Source organism: Phascolarctos cinereus, unplaced genomic scaffold, assembly GCF_003287225.1.
Source record: "Phascolarctos cinereus isolate Bilbo 61053 unplaced genomic scaffold, phaCin_HiC Scaffold_5;HRSCAF=322, whole genome shotgun sequence".
NCBI classification, from domain to species: domain Eukaryota; kingdom Metazoa; phylum Chordata; class Mammalia; order Diprotodontia; family Phascolarctidae; genus Phascolarctos; species Phascolarctos cinereus.
The window spans coordinates 31,112,304-31,132,718 of NW_027555958.1; the positions used below are offsets into that span (position 1 = coordinate 31,112,304).

Sequence of the window (20,415 nt, forward strand, 5' to 3'; positions counted from 1 at the left end):
ACTCAGAACTTCCCACAGCAGTGGGCACACAGTAGTAACTGCATCCTTGTTGGGCAACCACTTTTCTACTGCTCCAGAGATGCCCCGGCTTCTGCCTTGGGTTCGTGTCCTTCTAGACCCACCAGGGCTTCTGAAGGAATCCAAATCCCACCAGAGGTTCAAGGATAAATCCATCCTCGTCCTGATTTGGGAGCATTTAATTGAAACATCATGGGCTCTACTTCATTTACTCACATTCCTACACTGGGTCTTGATTTACGCATCTGTAAAATGAGGGGGTTGGGTTAGATCAGTGTTTCCCAGATTAACTGGATCAAAGAACTCTTGGGCTTGACATCCATGAAAGGAAGTCCATGAACATGGTGCTCCATGGTCAAGGTCGTGGGCCACCATATTTAATCTTGGGCCAAAGGTTTGACAGGAACAAAGGATGTTTGTGAAAGTCACTGGCAAGGCAGAGGGTACCCGTAGGCCAGGGGTAGGGTCAAGGCTTTACAGGGGTGGGAGGTCTCAGATGGGACAGAGTTTACTGTGAGGCAGAAGTCTTTCCATGCCCAGAAGGTTGGGCAAGGAGAAAGTCCTGGGCTTCCCAGCAGGGGAAATCTAGGAATTGTTAACTAGGACAGTGGCCCAGGTTGTAGACATGGAGGGATCAGATCACTTCATGACCAATGGGCAAGATTTCTATGCTCCATGGCACTCTGTGGCCTGCAGGTTGGCCCTGCCTTGTCTCTGCCCTCTTGTCAATCCCCTGCAGCCGTGTGGGTGGTGGGGCGACCATCCAGTGGGTATTTGTCTGACTCAGCCCTCCTAGATCCTGGTGGCTGATAAGAATGGGCCCACTGGGGTCACTCCATCAGTGAGTCCTCCTGGATGGGGATTTGTGGAGGTTCAGTGGTGTTCTCAGCCCCAAGCTTTGTGGGAACGTGGGATCCATATCTAGAGGGCCTTCCTACAGAACTGTTGACATTGGCATCCCTCACTGGTTGCCAGGCCCAGACGGGGGTCAGGGATTCTACAGAGTCTCTCTTGGACAATTTCAGTCATATGTTTTTGTTGGGGAAGGGTCCAGGACTCTCTTCCAGGAGGGGCAGGGGGCTGGGGCTCCCATTGGGTTGTTAGCAAGAGTAGGTGGTGTCTCTGGTCCCTGCCCTGAGTCTCTTCAGGCCTTGTAGGGGGTGGGAGTGGATTAGAGCCGAGGCTGCAGAAAGGAGGGTCTGGTACCTTTCAAAGACCTTCACAACCTGCCCCTGACCTATCTCTCCAGTCTAGTTCATTACTTGCCTCCCCTCCCTCTGCTGGCCAGCCACGTTGGTGTTCTTCCTGTTAGGTACTCCCGTTCCCATCGCCTTTCTGCCAGCTATGCCCTGTGCCGGAATGTCCTAAATCCTCACCATCACTGAATAGAATCTCTTTCAAGACAGCTCAGACACCGAGTTCTACGTGAAACCTTTCCTGATTTCTTCCCCACCCCTGCTGGTGTCCTCTCTCCCTAACTCCCTTGAATTTATTCTCTCTGCATTTTTTCTATGTATCCACTGTGCACCCCTTGTGCAATCCCATTAGAATGTCAGCTCTTTGAGAGAAGGGACTATTTCATTCTCTGTATGTGCGTCTCAGGGCTTGGCTCGGAGTAGATTTGAAATAAACTCCTGACACCCGATTGCTTGGCCCAGACTCCCCCTCAGGTCACTTGGGTCCCTCTTGGTTTGGGGGTAGCATGGGTATTTTCTCACAGAAATCCTATTCTAATCAGGGGCCATACAAGAGTTCCATGGGCATCATTTAGGAAATGCTAGATGAAATAACTCCAGTTTTCCCCCACAGCTCTGACTCTGTGGGATTCTCTGTCCAAGGTCTGGGATGAAATAACTGGTATTTGTAGAGTTGTACATTACTTGCCCTTCTTCCCAGGAAGCGATGCTGACCCCAGGTTGGAGTCCCCCCCTCCCCCCACTTCTCAGCAGCTTTCCGAATCCTGGGAAACCCCCTCTTCTAATGCCCTCCTCCCCTGAGTGCCTGGGCATGAGGAGGAGGATCCCCCTTGAGGTCCCTCTCTTTCCTTACCGATGAAATCATTTGATTTGCCGATATCATAATCCCAGACAGTGATCTCCAGGGTCTTCTTAGCCAGGTCTCCATGCTTTATTTCATAGCAGAACTCCTAACGTCCAAAACAGAGCACAGCCATCAGCGCAGCCTGTCTGAGCCAGATAGGCCTGGCTCGCTGCCAGGTGTGGGTGTCATTGGAAAAAAGCTTGAATTTTGAAGCTGAGAGGCAGGGGCTGGATCCTGGCTGGGCTACTACCTAAGGGACCCTGGACTAATGACTTGAGTTCTAAGGACCTCAGTTTCCTCATCTGTAAATGGGGAGGTCATAGGATCAATGATTTTGAGGTCATGTGGTCCAATTGCCCCTCCCCAGCCCATCCCCATTTCCCTTTTAAAGAAGGCCGTGGCCTAGGGAGGTTAAATGACTGGTCCTTAAGTGTCAGAGAGGTGTCTAGGAAGGAATTATCAGAGGGAAGATTTGAACCCAAGTCCTTTGATTCTAGACTTCAACGAACTTCTTTATGCCCTCCACATTCTAGTCAGTCCATCCTACCTGCATTCCTCCATGCCGCATTTCCACCCCTTTCTCTTTGTACCTTTGCACCAGCTGTCTCCCATGCATGGTGAGATCACCCTGATTTTTGCTATTTTGCATTTTAATGTTGTATTAATTACTGATTAAGATCAATGTTTTAATGTTTTGTATTTTAATGATTTATGTGCATGTACTTCTCCATCCCCTCCCCCTCACAGAATGGAAAGTCCTTGAGAGAAGGGGCTCTGTTATTTGGTTTTGTGTTCAGCATGGGGCCCACTGTGTGGTGGGGACTGAATACATGCATGTGCTGGAGGGATGAATTGCACCTACTCTTTCATGGTGGGAGGCCAGGCATCCCTAGAAACTCTGGCCGGGGCTTGGTCCAGCACTGTGGGAATTCTGGGAATTTGCCTGTTTGCTCAGTGATCGGCCTCTCACACTCAGGCCGTCATTCCGCCCAAGCTTGGGCTGCCCTCGTTCCGTCCCCCCTCCCCCCGGCACCTCATTGAATTCTGGATTCAGGGTTTTCTTCTTCACAGCTGTCTTGTGTTTGGATTTCTTGTCCACGTCAGGTTTCAGGTATCTGTAATTATAACCAGGAAAGGGATCGGCATTGGGAAGTGTCAGGAGATTGGGCCGGGCTCTCTGGACAGGAACTTTCTACATCTGAGGAAATATTTTCAGGGATTTCTCTTGCCACTGAAATCCCATTTAATTCAACGTTAGCTATGCCATGATCGAAGGTCCATATCGTCTTCAGAGAGGAGCCATTGGTAAATTCATGAAGTGTGCTTTCATTTATAATTCTATTCCCAAGGGTATTTATTAATAGGTCCCAGTAAATAGGAAAAGGGGCAGCCAGGTGGTGCAGTGGATAGAGTAGCCGAGCCTGGAGTCAGGAAGACTTGTTCCTGAGTGCAAATCCGGCCTCAGACTAGCTGTGTGACCCTGGGCAAGTCACTTCACCCTGTTTGCCTCAGTTTCCTCATCTGTCAAATGAGCTGGAGAAGGAAATGGCAAACCACTCCAGTGTCCCTGCCAAGAAAACCCCAAATGGGGTCAGGAAGAGTCGTATACAGCTGAAACAACTGAACAACAAATGATGTAAAACTTTTTACACTGGGAAAATGAACGTGTGTTTGCATTTCTGGATAGAGTTAGGTTCCACAAATTTTCCTTCTCTCCTGGGAATCAGGCTCAGCAAATACTTTGATATGTTAACCACACTGATGAAGACTGATTAAGAAGCAGAGGCATCTTAAGAAGAGATACCTATAGGGGGAAGGTAGATGGTGCACTGGGTAGAACACTGGTCCTGGAGTCAGGAGGACCTGAGTTCAAATCCAGCCTCAAACACTTGACACTTACTACCTGTGTGACCCTGGGCAAGTCATTTAACCTCATTCCCTAGCCAAAAAGAAAGAAAGAAAAGAATAGATAGCTATAGGAACAGAGGCACGGTTCATCAATTTGGTAAGTGGTCTTTTCTGCAGTGGACATTAGCCCTATAACAATGAAGATATTTTTAGAGAGGCACGAGAGTTCAGTAGTAAGAGCACTGATGCTAGAGTCAGCCGACCTGGGTTCAGATCCCATCGGCGTCATTTACTCTACCTGTGTGACCCTGGGCAAGTCACTTTGGTTTTCCCATCTATAAAATAAGGAGGATGGATCAAGTGACCAGTTCTAGATCTTAGAACCCATGACTCTGGCTCCTCCCATGTTCTCATGTATTAAGAGCCTACTATACGCCAGGCCCTGTGCTGAGCTCTGGGGAGCCCCTGGTTAATATGCCCACAGCGATGCAGGGACAAGATCTGTTCAGAAAAAATGGGGAATAACCAGCAGAGGGGAGGCAGGAGAATTATGCGGATTCGGGAAAAGCCTCCTATTGGGTGTGGGATTTTAGCTGGGCTTTGAAGGGAGCCAGGATGCATTGGAGAGCATTCCAGGCATGAGGACACCCAGTGGAAACGCCCAGAGGTGGGAGAGGGGGGAAAGGCGAGGCTGCCGATGGCACTGGATTGTAGACCATGCAGAGAGAGCATGGTTTTCCTGGTAAGAAGGCTGAGGGCCCAGAGGAGCAGTAACTTGCATAGCCTTGCCCAGCTGGTAAGTGTCCCAGGTGGGATTCGAACTCAGGGAATCCTGGAATTCCCAGCCTGGCGCCCATTTACTGATGCAGTTATGCTGTAAGCTGCAATGTGCTGCAATGAACACAAGGGAGCGCTGTGGCTACACTAGAGGATTGTCTCCAGGTCTTTGACCTTAAAGCCACTTTTGTGAATCTCCATTGGAGAGCCCCAGGACCCCCTAAGCCTTGAGTAGTCACATAGAATAACCGAGGCTGATGGTCATCTAGTGTCTTGCAATTTGCAAAGGGGGATTTTTATGTCTGGTGGCCTCCCAGCAAGCACAATGGAAGCCCCATTTGACAGATGAAACAACTGAGGCACAGAATGGGTCAGCTACCAAGCAGCCCAGGTGGCCATACCCATGTCACTCTGACTCCAAGTTCAGTCTTTTACCCACTATATGTTGTGTTTGTTCAGGCTTTCAGGCCTGTCTGACTCTTCATGACCCCATCTGGGGTTTTCTTGTCAGAGACACTGCAATGGTTTGCCATTTCCTTCTGCAGCTCATTTTACAGATAAGGAAACTGAGGCAAGCAGGTTGAAGTGACTTGCCCAGGGTCACACAGCTAGTAAGTGTCTGAGGACTGATTTGAACTCAGGTCTTCCTGAGGCCCAGCGCCCTAACCACTGCTCCACCCAGCTGCCTGAGCTTACCCGTTTTAGCCAGTCTCCAAAAACATTTTTGATCCTATGTTGGTAAAAAATTTTTGAGCATGTACCCTCACCCCAATATGTGTATTCATAAGTTATAATCTCTGTGGCTTATTCTCCTAACCCAAAGCATAAGGGCTTGAGGGAGGAGAGGAAGAAGGGGAGGGTGTCTCACCAGCTACAGATGCTGAACGCAGAACCCATTCTCCGGGGGGCATCTGCTATTGAAGGCATGAAATGATGGGAGTGCAGGGGAGGCGTGGAGAGGGGTTATGGGGAGGGTGCTGAATTTTCCTAGCAGCACTTGAGTACCTGCCACTCTGAGGAGCCCGTGGCCCAGGCAGAAGTGGCCCATAGCTTGGCATCACAGCTGGTCACATGCCTGTTGGGCTCACCCCACTCCCAGAGGGCAGATGGCCCTTTTGGAGACTGGGAACTTAAGCGTGCCACACCATTACCACATTTTCTTCTGGGGGAGATTAGAAGCAACCAGAGGGCAGGTGCCAGAGGACAGGGGGCTGGAGCCTACTTGTGTTGGTCATAGAGAGTCACCTTGGGAAGGTCATTTGACCTCTCTCGGCCTCAGTTTCCTTCTCTGAAAAATGAGAATGTTGGACCAGATGACCCTTCTAGCTCTAAATGTGTTCCCAGACTTCTCTTGTACCCACCCCTCTGAAGCACTGAGCACAGGGCTGGGGACAAAGTTGGGGCTCAGTGAACTCTTGCTGCATTTCCTCCCTGAGATTCTCCTGAGCTCTGCTGCTTCTGATGGGGTGTGTCCCATGGAGAGGAGCTGCCTGGCCCTGGCCCAGCCAGACCTGGGCCCTGTGGTGCCATCACCCTGAGCCAGCTGCCTCCTGTGACTCGAAGGGGCAAAGAGGAAGGGAATAAGTATTTATTTGGCACCCACTATGTGCCCTGGGCAAGTCACTTCACCCTGTTTGCCTCAATTTCCTCATCTGTCAAATAAGCTGGAGAAGGAAATGGCAAAGCACTCCAGTATCTCTGCTACGAAAACTCCAAATGGGGTCAGGAAGAGGCAGACAGGACTGAACAATGAGTGAGCAACATTCTGCAAGGCTGTGCTAAGCATGATTCGCAACTATTATCTCATTCCAATTCTCACAACCCTGTGAAATAGGTGCTATTATTATCCACATTTTACGTATGAGGAGACTGAGGTCTAGAGAATTTAAGTGATTTACCCAGTGCCACATAGATAATCAATGTCTGAAGCTGGATTTGAACTCAGCCCTCCCTGACTCCTTGCCCAGAGGTCTAGTTATTTCACCACCATCTGCCTTGAAGGATGGTACAATGGGAAGAACATAGGCTCTGTAGTTAGTGAATCCGGTTCCAAATCATGCCTCTGACACTTATTACCTGTGTTGTTTTCATTTGATCATATCCATCATGTCTGACTCTTTGTGACCCCATTTGGTTTTTTTTTTTTGGCAAGGATACTGAAGTGGTTTGTCATTTCCTTCTCCAGCTCATTTGACAGATGAGGAAACTGAGGCAAGCAAGGTGAAGTGACTTGCCCAGGGTCACACAGCTAGTAAGTGTCTGAGGATGGATTTGAACTCAGGAGGACGAGTCTTCCTGACTCCAGGTGTGGGGCTCTGTGCACTATGGCGCCACCTAGCGGCCCTATTACTTAGGTGACACTGAGAAAATCACCTACTATCCCTAGACTGGAGTTTCCTGATCCGTTAAAGGAGAGCATTAATCCTCAGGCCCTTGAGATCCCCTCTAAGGATGGAGGAGGGAGGGGTGCCTCACTGGCTTACATCTTCACGTAGGGGTCGGAGTATCCGTTGGCATCCATGGCTGCCAGATGTGCACACCTCACGATGCCCACCAACAGACCCTGCTTCTGGGAGCTGTACTTCAGGGATATCAGGATCCGCCCTCGCTCTTCCAGGGACTTGTCTTCCGTCTTATCCACCTGTGGGGGACGCAGAGCAAGGATGGTAGTAGCAAAGGTGGCCTCCCACCCCACAGTCCCCATCACACCATGGACCAGCCCGCCAAGGGGAGGCTCTGCTCAGACCAATGAGACCGCCGCAGTCAGCCTCACTAGAACTAGTGGTGGTGCAGGGGATAGAGTGCTCGACTTGGAGTCGGGAAGACCTGAGTTCAAATCCTGCCTCACTTACTAGCTGTGTGACCCTGGGCCAGTCACTTCACTCCATCACCTTTTGTTTCCTCTTTGGTAAAATGAAGGTGTTGGAGTCAATGGAGGCCTCAAAGGCCCCCCATGACTCCCGATATGGTCACCAAACACATTCTCGGCAGAGCCAGAGCCACCCAGGCAGATGAGGATGGTGCCCCGGCACTAGCGAGACGTCTTGGTGACAGTTCAGAAGATGGTTAGGGGAAGGAGTCCTAGGATCAGGAGATGACTATTCCCAGATGTGATTGGTCTGAACCAGGATAAGATTACAGCCACATTAATCATATTTATGCCAATATTCTCTGTGTGTCCTCATATGAGGATTATTCTCCACCTGAATTCTTCCTATTGAGGGCACGGGGAGGGGTGGGCTCGTCGTGGGGGAAGGGATGACAGTGGGCTGCTCTGGTGTCCTCATGAGGTCAGGGGAAATTGAGGAAGGCCCCCAGCATGCTGGGTGGACCCACTGTGGCAAACAGGGTGGGAGAATGGCACGAGATGGGGCAGGCATTGCTATCTGCATACTTGGAGGGAGCTTCTGAATTAGGGAGACCACAGAGCCACTGGAGAATCTGAGTATTAAGGTCACTGTCCTTTGTATGTGAAGACATATGGATTCATCTTTATAGCTCCAGCTGTGATGAAGACTAAAAAGATGTAATCCTGACCCTTGGGTGGCTAGGTGGTTCAGTGGATAGAGCCCTGGTCAAGAAGACCTCGGTTCAATTCCAGCCTCAGACACTTATTAGCTGTGTGACCCTGGGCAAGTAACTTAACTCTGTTTGCCTCAGTTTCCCCATCTGTAAAATGAGCTGGAGAAGGAAATGGCAAACCTCTCTTGTATCTCTGCCAAGAAAACCCCCAATGGGGTCATGACTGAAATGAATGAGCAACAAACCCTGCCCTCCAATTTCACTGATATGGGGAGGTCCTGGTAAGGAACCCCACCCCACCAGTGCAGGCCACAGACTGGGTCTTCTGCAATTTATAGACCTTGCCAATTACCTAGAGAAGTGGTGTCAAGCTCAAGTAGCAATGGTTCCCCGCACTTAGAAAACCACAAATTAACGCTATCTTGATTGTATTTTTAAATATTTTCCAAATCCATCTTAATCTGGTTCTGGCCCACGCTCTGGAGTGTGGCTCAATGCATTGGCCTGAGGGTTCTGAGTTTTTCTTGTCTGGCCTAGAGCACCACCCTGAGGTTAAGTGACTACCCAGGGTCCCTTGGGTAACAAAGATGGCACCTGAACTGAGGTGTTCCTGGCTCTGAGGCCAGCTCTGCATCCATTTTGCCATGCTGATTCTGTTAGAAAAGACAAACTGAAGCCGTAATAATAATTCTGTGTCACATGTCCCGACACTGAAGAGTAATAATAATAGATAGCATTTATATAGTTTGGAGGTTTTCAAAACACTTTACAAATGCAAGCCCTGTCCTCCAACTCATTGTATGGGACTCTCTCCTCTTGGTGGAGATGAAGGTCCTGTCCTGAGAGCCCAGCCTTTGCCCAACCCCCTTTGGGGACTTTCCAAGTGAGTGTCTTCTTCAAGCATTAAGAGAGAAGATGGGAGGGGCCAAGCCCACTCCAGGTTGCTGAAGGAAATGCCTGGGACGACACGAGGGGAGCTGGCTGTCTCCATCATGTCTCTATCCCCAGCTTGCTACTCTGAGGATGTCGGGGAGGTTCCCCTTGGGTGAGAGTCAAGTCTGCCTTTCTTGGCCAAACTGAGCTATCTCACTCGCAATGGGAGAGCTCCTTCCCTCTGTATTGTCTGGGATGGATTCTCCTATACAAACCTTCTCTGATTTCTGTTTTGCTATGCTTTGGAGAAATGGGCGTCTTTGACATTCTCGATGTGTGTTCGTTGTGGAATTGGTGTTAGGTGGGAAAGGGGTCACCCTTGGGTTCTTCCTCCCAAAGTGACCAAAAGCTAGATGGAACCCAATCATATCCCCTCGATGAACAATATTTAAATAGACATTCCTCTAGCCGCGCACTCCCTTTCTCCTGGGAGGCAGAGTGGCCTCCAGCCCCAGCCTCCTACTTCCCCTCCTGGCAGGGATAGGAATCCCCCGTTTGGAGAAGGGACGGAGAAGAGCAGTCTAGGGATGTCTATTCTGCCTCCCTTCGAGCCACACCCAAGGACGGTGTCCTCACCACATTTGGAGCCTCACTACACATGTAGGACCCACTCCATCACTCTATTGGTACACAAATATTGTCTCATTTGATCTGATCAACAGGTAGGTGCTATAATTTCTCCCATTTTATAGAGGAAACTGAGGCAGATAGTGATGAAGTGACTCACTCAAGGTCACTCAATTAGTAAGTGTCTGACTCCAGATCTGAACTCAGGTGTTCCAGACTCCAAATCCAGAACTTTATCCACTGTACCATCTATACGGGATGGATATATAGTGGGATATACTCGAGAACCAGGTGGGGTAGGGAGAGTCTCACAAAAAGTGGGGGCCGCATTATTGAGAGGGGCAGCCTCCTACCTGCCTGACCACAGACCTGACTATGTTACTGTGAGTACTCCTTGGTTAGCATGAAGACAAAGTGTATGAATTACCAACTCTAGGATTGAACTTTTCTCTCCCTCCCCCTTCTATCTTCTCCCCTCTCTCTACCTCCCTCCCTCCCACCCTCTTTCTCTCTCTCAATCTCCTTCTCTCCGGCTCTCCCTTCCTCTCTCTGTCTCTGTCCCTCTGTTTCTGTGTCTGTCTTTCTCTCTGTCTCTGTCTCTGTCTCTGTCTTTCTCTCTCTGCCTCTCTCTCTGTCTCTGTCTCTCTGTTTCTCTCTGTCTCTGTCTCTCTCTCTGTCTCTGTCTCTGTCTCTCCCTCCCTCTCTCTTTCCCTCTCCTTCCCTCCCTCTCTCTCTCCCTCTCTCTCTCTCTCTCTCTCTCTCTCTCTCTCTCTCTCTCTCTCTCTCTCTCTCTCACACACACACACACACACACACACACACACACACACACACACACACACACTTTTTCCGAGGGCTCAGAGGCTCAGAGTTTCTCTACCTTGGCCAGGCCAGGAGCCCCAAGGCATCCCAGCGAGAATGGCCCACTGGGACCTAGGGAAAGTGTCCTTCTTGCTGTTTCCCATCTTTGGCATTCCTGTAAGCCACAGCCACCCCTGCAGGATTCTATCACTGCGGATCCACTCCTGTCTTCTCTTTCCCTTGAATCTCCCATCTCTGTGTGTGTGCGTCTCCTCTGCCTGCTTGCGGCGGGAATAGACTGTATTGAAGTCCCTCATGCAAATGTCCTGATTCATTACCTGATTGAGCTGATTCTCATTTTGATGAACAGGACTTTCTGTCTTTATCTGCAAGTTAGAATTTCCTCAGTATGAGCGACACATTTTAGTTATAGGCAGCCGGGTGGTGTAATGGATAGACTCGTAGTCAGGAAGACCTGGCACTCTATCCAGTGCGCCACCGAGCTACCCCTAGGCACTTAATAAATGCTTACTGATTGGTTGATTGATAGTGAGAATTCCCGCACTACCCTTTGAGGTGCGGCAGAAAGAGTCTTGTCTCTCTACTTAGACTGTGAGCTTTCTGGAGGGCAGAGACCATGCCAGACAATCCTCTAGGCCTCACAGGACCTTCCTGTGCTTGTGCTGTGCTCTGGGGACATGATGGGGTCACTTATAGTAAACCCACTGACTGAGAGGGCAGCAAGCTACCCACATGCCGCTCCATGTGATTGGCTACTGGGAGCATACAAGGGTATCCCTCAGAGCTGTAAGATCGCAGATCTGCAGCTGGAAGGGACCTCAGAGGCCATCTGGGACAGCCCCTCATTTTACTGAGGAGGAAATTGAGGCCCAAGGACTTGCCCAAAGTCACAGAAGTAGGAAGCATCAGCGGTGCAAGTTGAATCCCAGTACCGTCATTCTGAGGACAACTGGGTAGTACAGTGGTTAGAGCGCTGGGCCTGGAGTCAGGAAGACTCATCTTCCTAAGTTCAAATCTGACCTCAGACACTTACTAGCTGCGTGACCCTGGGCAAGGCACTTCACCCTATTTGCCTCAGTTTCCTTATCTGTAAAATAAGCTGGAGAAGAAAATGGCAAACCTCTATAATAGTGTCTTTGCAAGAAAGTCCTGAATGGGGTCATGAAGAGTCAGACATAACTGAAAACGACCCAGCCTCTCACTCTAGAACCATCTCCTTGTAACACTGCCTCCTGTATCAGAGTGAGGTTGGCTTATTCTGGCGCGTCAGGAGTTGGGCCGCCCGAGCCTCCCTGACCTCTTCACTCACCGGCAGCTGTTTCTCCAGACAGATGCTGAAGGTCTTGGTTTGGTTGGGCTTCAGTTTTTTCAGGGGGATCCGAGTCTCCCCGATGAACTCATTGTGGCGGAATTTGTCCTCGTCACAGACGGAAATCCTGGGAAGTAAGACAGGTTGCCTATTATAGAGCAGGGTCAAGGGTACCCAGGATTAATTACCATAGGATGGGGACCAAGGTCGGGGCAGGAGGAAACCGTCCAAGAGAGTGGAACCTGCTGACGTTCTCTCCTGTAGGTAGAGCTGAGGGAGGAGCTGTGTTAGCACCACCTTACCTTTGTATTAATCTGTGAGTCACTAGAAATTGGGCCTCAGAACTACAAAGACTTGGATTCAAATCCAGCATTGTGTGATGCTGGCCAAATCACTTAACTTTCTGGCAACTCCCTGAGACTACAAAGGTACTCTCTGTACAACAAAGGTACAAAGTACAAAGGTGCTCTCTGTACAGGCAACCTCTAGTTGCTTCCTGTCTTGGCGGAGGGAGTTTCTTCCTCTGGAACTTCCTTATGCCTGTGAAATCCAGTCCCTATCTCTTAAAGCTCACCTCCCACAGAAGGCCTTCCTGCATTAACCCCACCCTGACTCTGTTCCCTCCTAAATACCCTTCTCTGCTTCTGTATTGTAGTGATATCTCCCTGGAGTTGGAATCCAATGTATCAATTTCCTCATCTGTAAAATGGGTATGATGATGCTTTTCCTTATCTATAAAATGGGTATAATGCTTTCATTGGGAATTGCTGTTTGCCATTTAAAATTACTGTAGATGTTATAAAATTTTGGGAGTCTGCCTGCCAAAACAAAACCAGGAGCTATGTGAACACAATTACAAAACACTTTTAACACAAAGTCAGATCTAAATAATTGAAAAAATATCAGTTGCTCATGGGTAGGCCCAGCTAATACAATAAAAATGACAATTCTACCTAAATTAATTTACTTATTCAGCACTATACCAGTCAAACTACCCCAAAATTATTTTATAGAGCTACAAAAAACAATAACAAAATTCATCGGGAAGAACAAAAGATCCAGAATATCAAGGGAATTAAGGAAAAGAAATGCAAGGGAAGGTGGCCTAGCTGTACCAGATCTTAAATTGTATTATAAAGCAGCAATCACCAAAACTGCTTGGTACTGGCTAAGAAATAGGGAGGTGGATCCGTGAAATAGGTTAATGGAACAATCAATGACTATACTAATTTACTACTTGATAAATCCAAAGACTCCAGCTTCTGGGATAAGAAATCACTATTTAACAAAAACTGCCGGGAAAACTGGAAAAATGTATTGCAGAAACTCGGCATAGACCAATATCTTACACCTTATGCCAAGATAAAGTCAAAATGGGTACAGATTTAAATACAAAGACTGATACTATAAGAAAATTAGAGGAGCAAGGAATAGTTTACCTTTCAGATCTTTGGAGAAGGGAAGAATTTATGACCAAGCAAGAGATAGAGAACATCATGAAATGCAAAATGGATAATTTTGATTACATTAAATTGAAAAATTTTTGCACAAAGCCAATGCATCCAAGATTAGGAGGGAAGCAGAAAACTAGGAAAGAATTTTTACAACCAGTATCTCATTTCTAAAATAGAGAACTGAGTCAAATTTATAAGAATAGAAGTCATCCCCCAATTGATAAATGGTCAAAGGATATGAACAGGCAGTTTTCAGAGGAAGAAACTAAAGCTATCTATAGTCACATGAAAAAATGTTCCAAATCACTATTGATTAGATAAATGCAAATCAAAACAACTCTGAGGTACCCCATCATACCTCTCAGATTGGCCAATATGACAAAATAGGACAATGATAAATGTTGGAGAAGATGTAGGAAAATTGGAACACTAATGCATTGTTGGTGGAGTTGTGAAATGATCCAACCATTTTGGAGAGCAATTTGGAACTATGCCCATATAAAATTGTGAATACCCTTTGACCCAGCAATACTACTTCTAGGTCTGTATCCCAAAGAGATCATAAAAACGGGAAAAGGATCCACATGTACAAAAATATTCATAACAGCTCTTTTTTGTGGTGGCAAAGAATTGGAAATTGAGAGGATGCCCATCTATTGGGGAATGGCTGAGCAAGTTGTGGTATATGAATGTAATGGAATACTATTGTGCTATAAGAAATGATGAGCAGGCAGACTTCAGAAAAAACCTGGAAAGACTTGTATGGACTGATGCTGAGTGAAGTGAGCAGAACCAGGAGAACACTGTACACAGTGACAGCCACATTGTGCGATGACTGACTTTGGCAGACTTAGCTCTTCTCAGCAATGCAAGAATCTAAGATAACTCCAAAAGACTCATGATGGAAATTGCTATCCACAGCAGAGAAAGAACTGTGGAGTCTGAATGCAGGTGGAAGCAGACTATTTGCTCTCCTTTTCCTTTTTTTTTTTTTATTGCTTCATTCTCATGGTTCCTCCCATTAGTTCTAATTCTTTATGTCATGACTAATGGGAAAATATGCTTAATATGAATGTATAAGTAGAAAAAAAAGGAGTGGCTGGTTCCCCCCCCCCCATTCATCTCCTCCCACTGCACAGGCTACCTCGAATTCCCTCCCCATCTCCTCCTGGAACCCCTGGCTTCCTTCAAGGCTTGGCTTATTTGCCACCTCCTCCATGAAGCCATTCTTTATTCCCCTAGTTGTTAGCACTGAAATGGCAGTAACCAGTATTTACAGATTTCTGCTGATGTTTATACATCCAGTAGGATATAAACTAAACCTAACTATTCTGTCTGTGTATCCCTGGTGCCTAGCTCAGTGCCTGGCCTAGAGTAGGAGCTTAATGTTTATTCATTCAAATTAACTTATTGAGCAAACATTTATTAAGGACCTACTATGTGCACAAAAACAAAGTCATCCTTGCTGTCTGGGAGTTTACATTCTAAGGGTATGGGGTGGGGGGTTGGGCATTATTATTATTTTTTAAAAATAGCTCTGTAAGCTTTATTAACAAAATTTTACTGAGCTAGTCTCTAACAGAAGAATGATGAAATAGCAGGACTATATATTTTTGAGAATAGCTAAGTCATTCACAGTTGATCATCACTTTCTTCTAGTTCTGCTCACTTCATTTTGCTTCAGTTTATGTAAAACTTTCCAGATTTTTCTGAAATCATCCTACTCATTATTTCTTTTTTTAAAAAAAATTTTTTTAAAATCAACAATCACTTCCATATGCTTTTGAGTTGAAAGTTTTTCTCCCCCTTCCTCCCTCCCCACCCTCTCCAAGACGGCACATAATCTGATCTAGGCTTTACATTTACATTCCTATTAAACATATTTTCACATTGGTGAAGTTGTAAGTAAAAATTAAAACCAATAGGAGGAACCATCAGAAAGATGAAACAAAACTCAACAGAAGGTAAAAATAAGTGAGAGCGATTCGACTTCCATAGTTCTTTCTTTGGATGTGGACAGCATTTTCCATCCCGAGGCCTCTGGAGATGTCCTAGATCCTTGTAATGCTGGGAAGGGTTCAGTCTAACAATCTTAGTCATTGTATAACGTGGCTGTTATTGTGTACAAAGTCCTCTTGGTTCTGCTCGCTTCACTCAGCATCAGCCCATATAAGTCTTTCCAGGTTTTTCTGAAGTCAGTCTGTTCCTCATTTCTTATAGCACAACAGTATTCCATTACATTCATATACCACAACTTGCTCAGCCATGCCCCAGTGGATGGGCATCCCCTCAATTTCCAAATCTTTGCCACCACAAAAAGAGCTGCTATAAATATTTTTGTACATGTGGGTCCTTTTCCCATTTGTTTGATCTCTTTGGGATATAACCCTAGAAGTGCTATTGCTGGATCAAAGGGTATGCACATTTTTGTAGCCCTTTGGTTATAGTTCCAAATTGTTCTCCAAAATGGTTGGATCATTTCACAACTCCACCAACAATGTATTGGGATTGGGCATTATAAACAGAAACTAAACACAAAATAGAAATGAGTGATTTTTTTGGGGGGGGTGGGGTGAAGGCATCAACAACTTTGGGCACTGGGTCAGAGACTTCCTGAAGGAGGTGGAGCTTTGGCTGAGCTATAAAGGAAGTTGGGCAAAGTCAAAGATATGGAAATGGAACCTCAGATGGGTCACTTTACCTGGGAGGCACAGCTTGGGAATAAGGAAAATGTGCATTAAGCCTGGAAAGGAAAACCAGAGCCAGGGGGTGAAAAGCTTTAAAGACCAAATGGAGAAGTCTATGTTTCATCCAAAGGCAGAGAGGTCTTTCAGAGGCCACCCAGGACAGTCCCCGTACAGATTAGGAACCGAGGCCCAGAGTGACTTGTTCAAGGTTATGTCCAGAAGAGGCTGGGGGCGGGATATCTGAATTTAGGTCTGCGGACTCCAAAGCCAGTGCCTTTCCCCAAAGTATGACATAAGAGGGAGCCACTGAGGTTTCCTGAGCATGGTCAGAATTGGAAAAAAAAATGTTTTGTAACACTAGATAAATGCCACACACCATGCTAGTTGTCATCAGTAACAGTAATGATAATGACTTTGCCCGACGGTGCTGGTGGGGACCATGTTACGTCTGGTCCCTGAGGGCCCCGTCTGGTGCTGTGATTCTCAGATAAACTCGCCTGGGCACAGGCTGACCCTCCCGGTCCCTATTTGCTGCCCAGGCTCTCTCGGTTCAGGTCTCCCTCCCTGCCAGGAGAGCCATTTCTCCCATCAGCCCCCACTGTGTTTGGATTGAACAAGCTTCTGGCTGGTACTGCTGCCTGGCTGCACTTGATAATTTTACATAGACATAGAAAATAGAGACAACTCATTAGGGAGAAAATGGTTCTTGAAGCTAAGACTGCATCAGCTCTTTTTAGCTCAGCCCTGCCTGGGGGAACAAGGGAGGGAGGGGAGACAGCAGCCAGCCCAGTGGGGTCCTCCTCACCTTAGCGTCTTCCGGATCATATCTTCATCTGTGATTCCGTAGTAGGTGAGGGTCTCATTCCAGGTGGGGTTTAGGGTATTCCGAAGAGTTTTTGTTCTGAGTTTATTTGCCTAGAAAAAGGAAAAAAAAAAAGGAAGAAAGGCGGAAGAGAAAGTTGTGGCCTGGAGAAGGGCCAGAGGATGCCCCAAGGGGAGCCTCTGGGATAAAGCAGCCCAGAGGTATCAGCTGCTTTCTATGCCCTGGGGGGTCGGGACAAGCTAGTCCTCTCGGTGCTCCCCACTGCGGGGCCCCAGGGAGGCAGAATTGTGGAGTCGGCAAACTTTGCCCTCGAGCCCCCAAGCTTCCCACCCCCATAGCTTGTGGGGTGCAGTGATGGTGCTCGGCTCTCATCTGCTCTCAGGAGAGGGATAGTCATTTACCGTCAGGGCAAATCTCAATGGTTTCTTCTCCTAGGGGGCAAATCAAATCTTCTAATTCTGATTTATTTGTTGAATGAAAAGTTTAGTCCTTGATGCAGGCTATTATGCCAGGCCCCCTTCACCCAGGGAAGGAGGAGGACCATGCTGATAGAGACAGCAAGAGTGACTGATGTGGAATTCTATCAACCCCTTTGCTCAACCTTTGTAAGAGGCTCCAGCTTCCCAGCTCCCTTTGTCTACCCCAATAGGAAAACCACAGGGACCCTGCCATCTGTGGGTCATCTAGGACCTCGATCGAGCTAGAGTGCTGGCATTCAGCTGCCTTTATCTTCACCTTTTAGATTTCCTTGTTTCCTTGAGCAGAGCTTAAACTTGAAGTCATGTAGAAGTATGACATCTTTCCTAATTCCCTCACCGATCAGAGCCTCTCCCTGGACTTATTGTGTTTTTATTTACATGTGCATATTTTTCCTTTTTTTATTAATTTATTTTTAGTTTTCAGCAATCACTTCATACATTTTTGAGTTTTAAACTTTTTTCTGCCCTTTCCTCCCCAAGACAGCATGCAATCTGATATAGGCTCTAATATACATTCCTATTAGACGTATTTTCTACGTTTGTCTATTTCGTCTCTTCTAGCAGAAAGGTGCTTCCTTGAAGGCAGGTACTGTTGTTTCATTTTTGTTTTTATATGTCCAGCACTTATCACAGTGCATAGTAGGTGCTTCATAAACCCTCTTTCTTGTGGCAGGACCTCCATTCCCCTGCACTCAGCCAAAATGGGGAGCTTTGGATGGTGGTGGCATGGAGAGCATAAACTTTACGTAGGAGTGGGTATGTTTACTAAACCAACTTCTATACAATCAGTAAAGCCCAGAGCTAGAAAAGTTAGTGTGAAGTCTTTACCCTTGAAATCTAGCACCATCCTGACAAATTTCAGACCTTAGGAAGCAGGAGAAGGAGACATTCCTCAATGAGCCCCGCCCAGGTGCAGGTCGCTAGCCTGGCCAGACCCTCAGCACCATGTGTTTATTGTTATCTCTGAGAACTTGGGAGGGCCCCTAGAGGGCTTCTGATCTGACCCCCTCGTTTTGCAGAGAAGTATAAGTGAGTTGTCCAGTTATACACAGTGTAGAGCAGAGGAAGCCACAGGTGGTAAATGGGGCCATTCAAGAGAGGGTAGGATAATGCAGGCCTTGCTGAAAATGTCACCCAGATGGGCAGACAAATGAAGGGATGGTGATGGGGGAGGGAGCTGCTTCCCCTGGGTCTAACAAGTTGGTACGAGATTTCCAAAAAGTCTGACCCTGTGTGTGAGCCTGAGGCTGTTTTCAAAGGCTGCCCAATTATGGTGTCAAATAAGAAAACTCACGACCTCTGGGCACTCTATGAGCAGGGGTGGTTGTGGCTGTTCCTTGGTTACTCCCCAGGTCTCCAGAGCGGGGGGCCATTGGCAGCCTGGACTCTTGTCCCTTTGAATCTCTGTTTCCTACTGTCAGAGCTGATGTCAAACACAGAAGACCCATGGTGCATGTGTCTGTGAGGGCTTTGGAGCAGAACATGGAACCCCCAGGGAACCCATAAGATCATATCTTCTTTGTGAACCAGGAGGAACCAAAATCAGGAGGAAACTAAAGGCCTGTAGGCAAAGGAGTCTGGGAAACCAGGCATCAAGCTAGAGCCATTAGACAGACTCAGTGAGGGTCAGCGCTTTCTATCTTGTGGGGTGCTCACACAGTGACCACCTTTTTGTTCTGCACCCCAGTGTGGAGCAGGTGAGGAAACAGGCTCGGAGTGAGATGGTACAAGTTCAAAGTATTTGGTCAAACAGAATCTAAGCAACATGTCCAATGTCAGACAGCTGCTGTCCCAAACTGGACTCTGTGAAAATCAGACCTTTTGCTTATGTAATTGTTTTATGGCTATGATTTCATTGGAGTAGGGGGCTCCCCTTTTTACAGATAAAGAAAGTGAGACTGAGAGAATTAAGAGATCTGTCCATGTAGGAGGTAGTAAGTAACTGAGGCAGGTTCATACTCAGGTTTTCTTGACTCTAGGTCCCACAATCTATCCCCTACACCTACTCCCTGGCTTCAGTTTCCTTATTTGTAAAATGAGCTCTACAGTGATGATCTATATTTCATTTTAGTCTTCATCTGTAAAATGAGGGGGTTGGAGTAGATGGGCTCTGGGCCTCAGTTTCCTCATCTGTAAAATAAAGGGGTTGGAACAGATGGCCTTGGGGGTCTCTTTCGACTCTAAATCTTCGATCCTGTGATCCTTCCCCTTCCCTTCTCTCTTTCTCTCCATTCCAACTCTCTGTCCATCTCCATCCCCTCCACACTGCACCCTGCTGGGACCTAAGGAGAGCTGGGAGCAGACCTTCCCAGCACCTTGCCAGTGATGCTCTGGGCCTGATTTCTTCAGGAGTTTGAGGGAGGCTGGGAAAGGCAACTCGATTAGGAGGAGAAGAGAGAAACCAGGACACCCGAGCCCCATTTTCAAGTCTGGCCTGCAGAACAGGACTGGGACATTGTGACCTAGCACAGAGCCTGGACAGCGTCAATCAGCTTGGCCTGTTTATCCTCCAGGCTCTGGCCAGCCCCTCTGCTGCTCAGATTTATCCAGCAGAGCTCTGCCCCTCCCCTCCTTATTTTTGGTCCTGGGGGTGGGGGGAGATTGGGGGGCATTTTCAAAAGCTTCCAATTGTGCTGTTGAGGGTTCAAAAGGAATTTAACTATCCCTGGTGCAAAGTCACTTTATCTGGACCTCAGTTTCCCCATCTGTACATAATTACAGTTAATGTTTATATCATGCTTTAATGTTTACAAAGTTTGTTTGTTTTTGAGACTGGGTCTGCCTCTATCTTGCCAGGCTGGATCCACTCAGGAGCCCAGTTCTACTCTGATCAACTTTCCAACCTTGGTCAATTCATTCCTCCTTAAGGCAGCCTGAGTCCCGCTCTGAGGAGCTTCCCATCCTGGTGCTGACACCTAATGGGCTTAGCTCTACTGCTCTTCCTCCCGCGTGATCCTCCATCTCCCACCTCCCACCCTGGCTGTCTCCCGTGCCTAGAACGCTCTGCCCCCTCACCCAGACTTTTTGGGATACTCAGTTTCCTTCTGGACTCAGCCCAAATGCCACCTTCTGCAGGAGGCCTTTCCCAGCTCCCCAGCTCCTAGGGTTGTTCCTTCTGAGACTTTGTACCATCCTC

At 47.5% G+C, this 20,415-nt stretch overlaps 1 protein-coding gene across 1 annotated transcript in view; it reads right to left on the minus strand.

Annotated features, from left to right (window-relative positions):
* Nucleotides 1–20,415, minus strand: part of DOC2B (double C2 domain beta) — a 69,052-nt gene that overhangs the window by 6,458 nt on the left and 42,179 nt on the right. Inside the window, exons 4-8 of the mRNA XM_021006971.2 lie at nt 16,783–16,892; nt 11,837–11,963; nt 7,167–7,324; nt 3,092–3,173; nt 2,068–2,164 (exon numbers count right to left, since the gene is read on the minus strand). Coding sequence (XP_020862630.1) covers nt 2,068–2,164; nt 3,092–3,173; nt 7,167–7,324; nt 11,837–11,963; nt 16,783–16,892 — 574 coding nt within the window. The remainder of the gene's footprint in view (nt 1–2,067; nt 2,165–3,091; nt 3,174–7,166; nt 7,325–11,836; nt 11,964–16,782; nt 16,893–20,415) is intronic.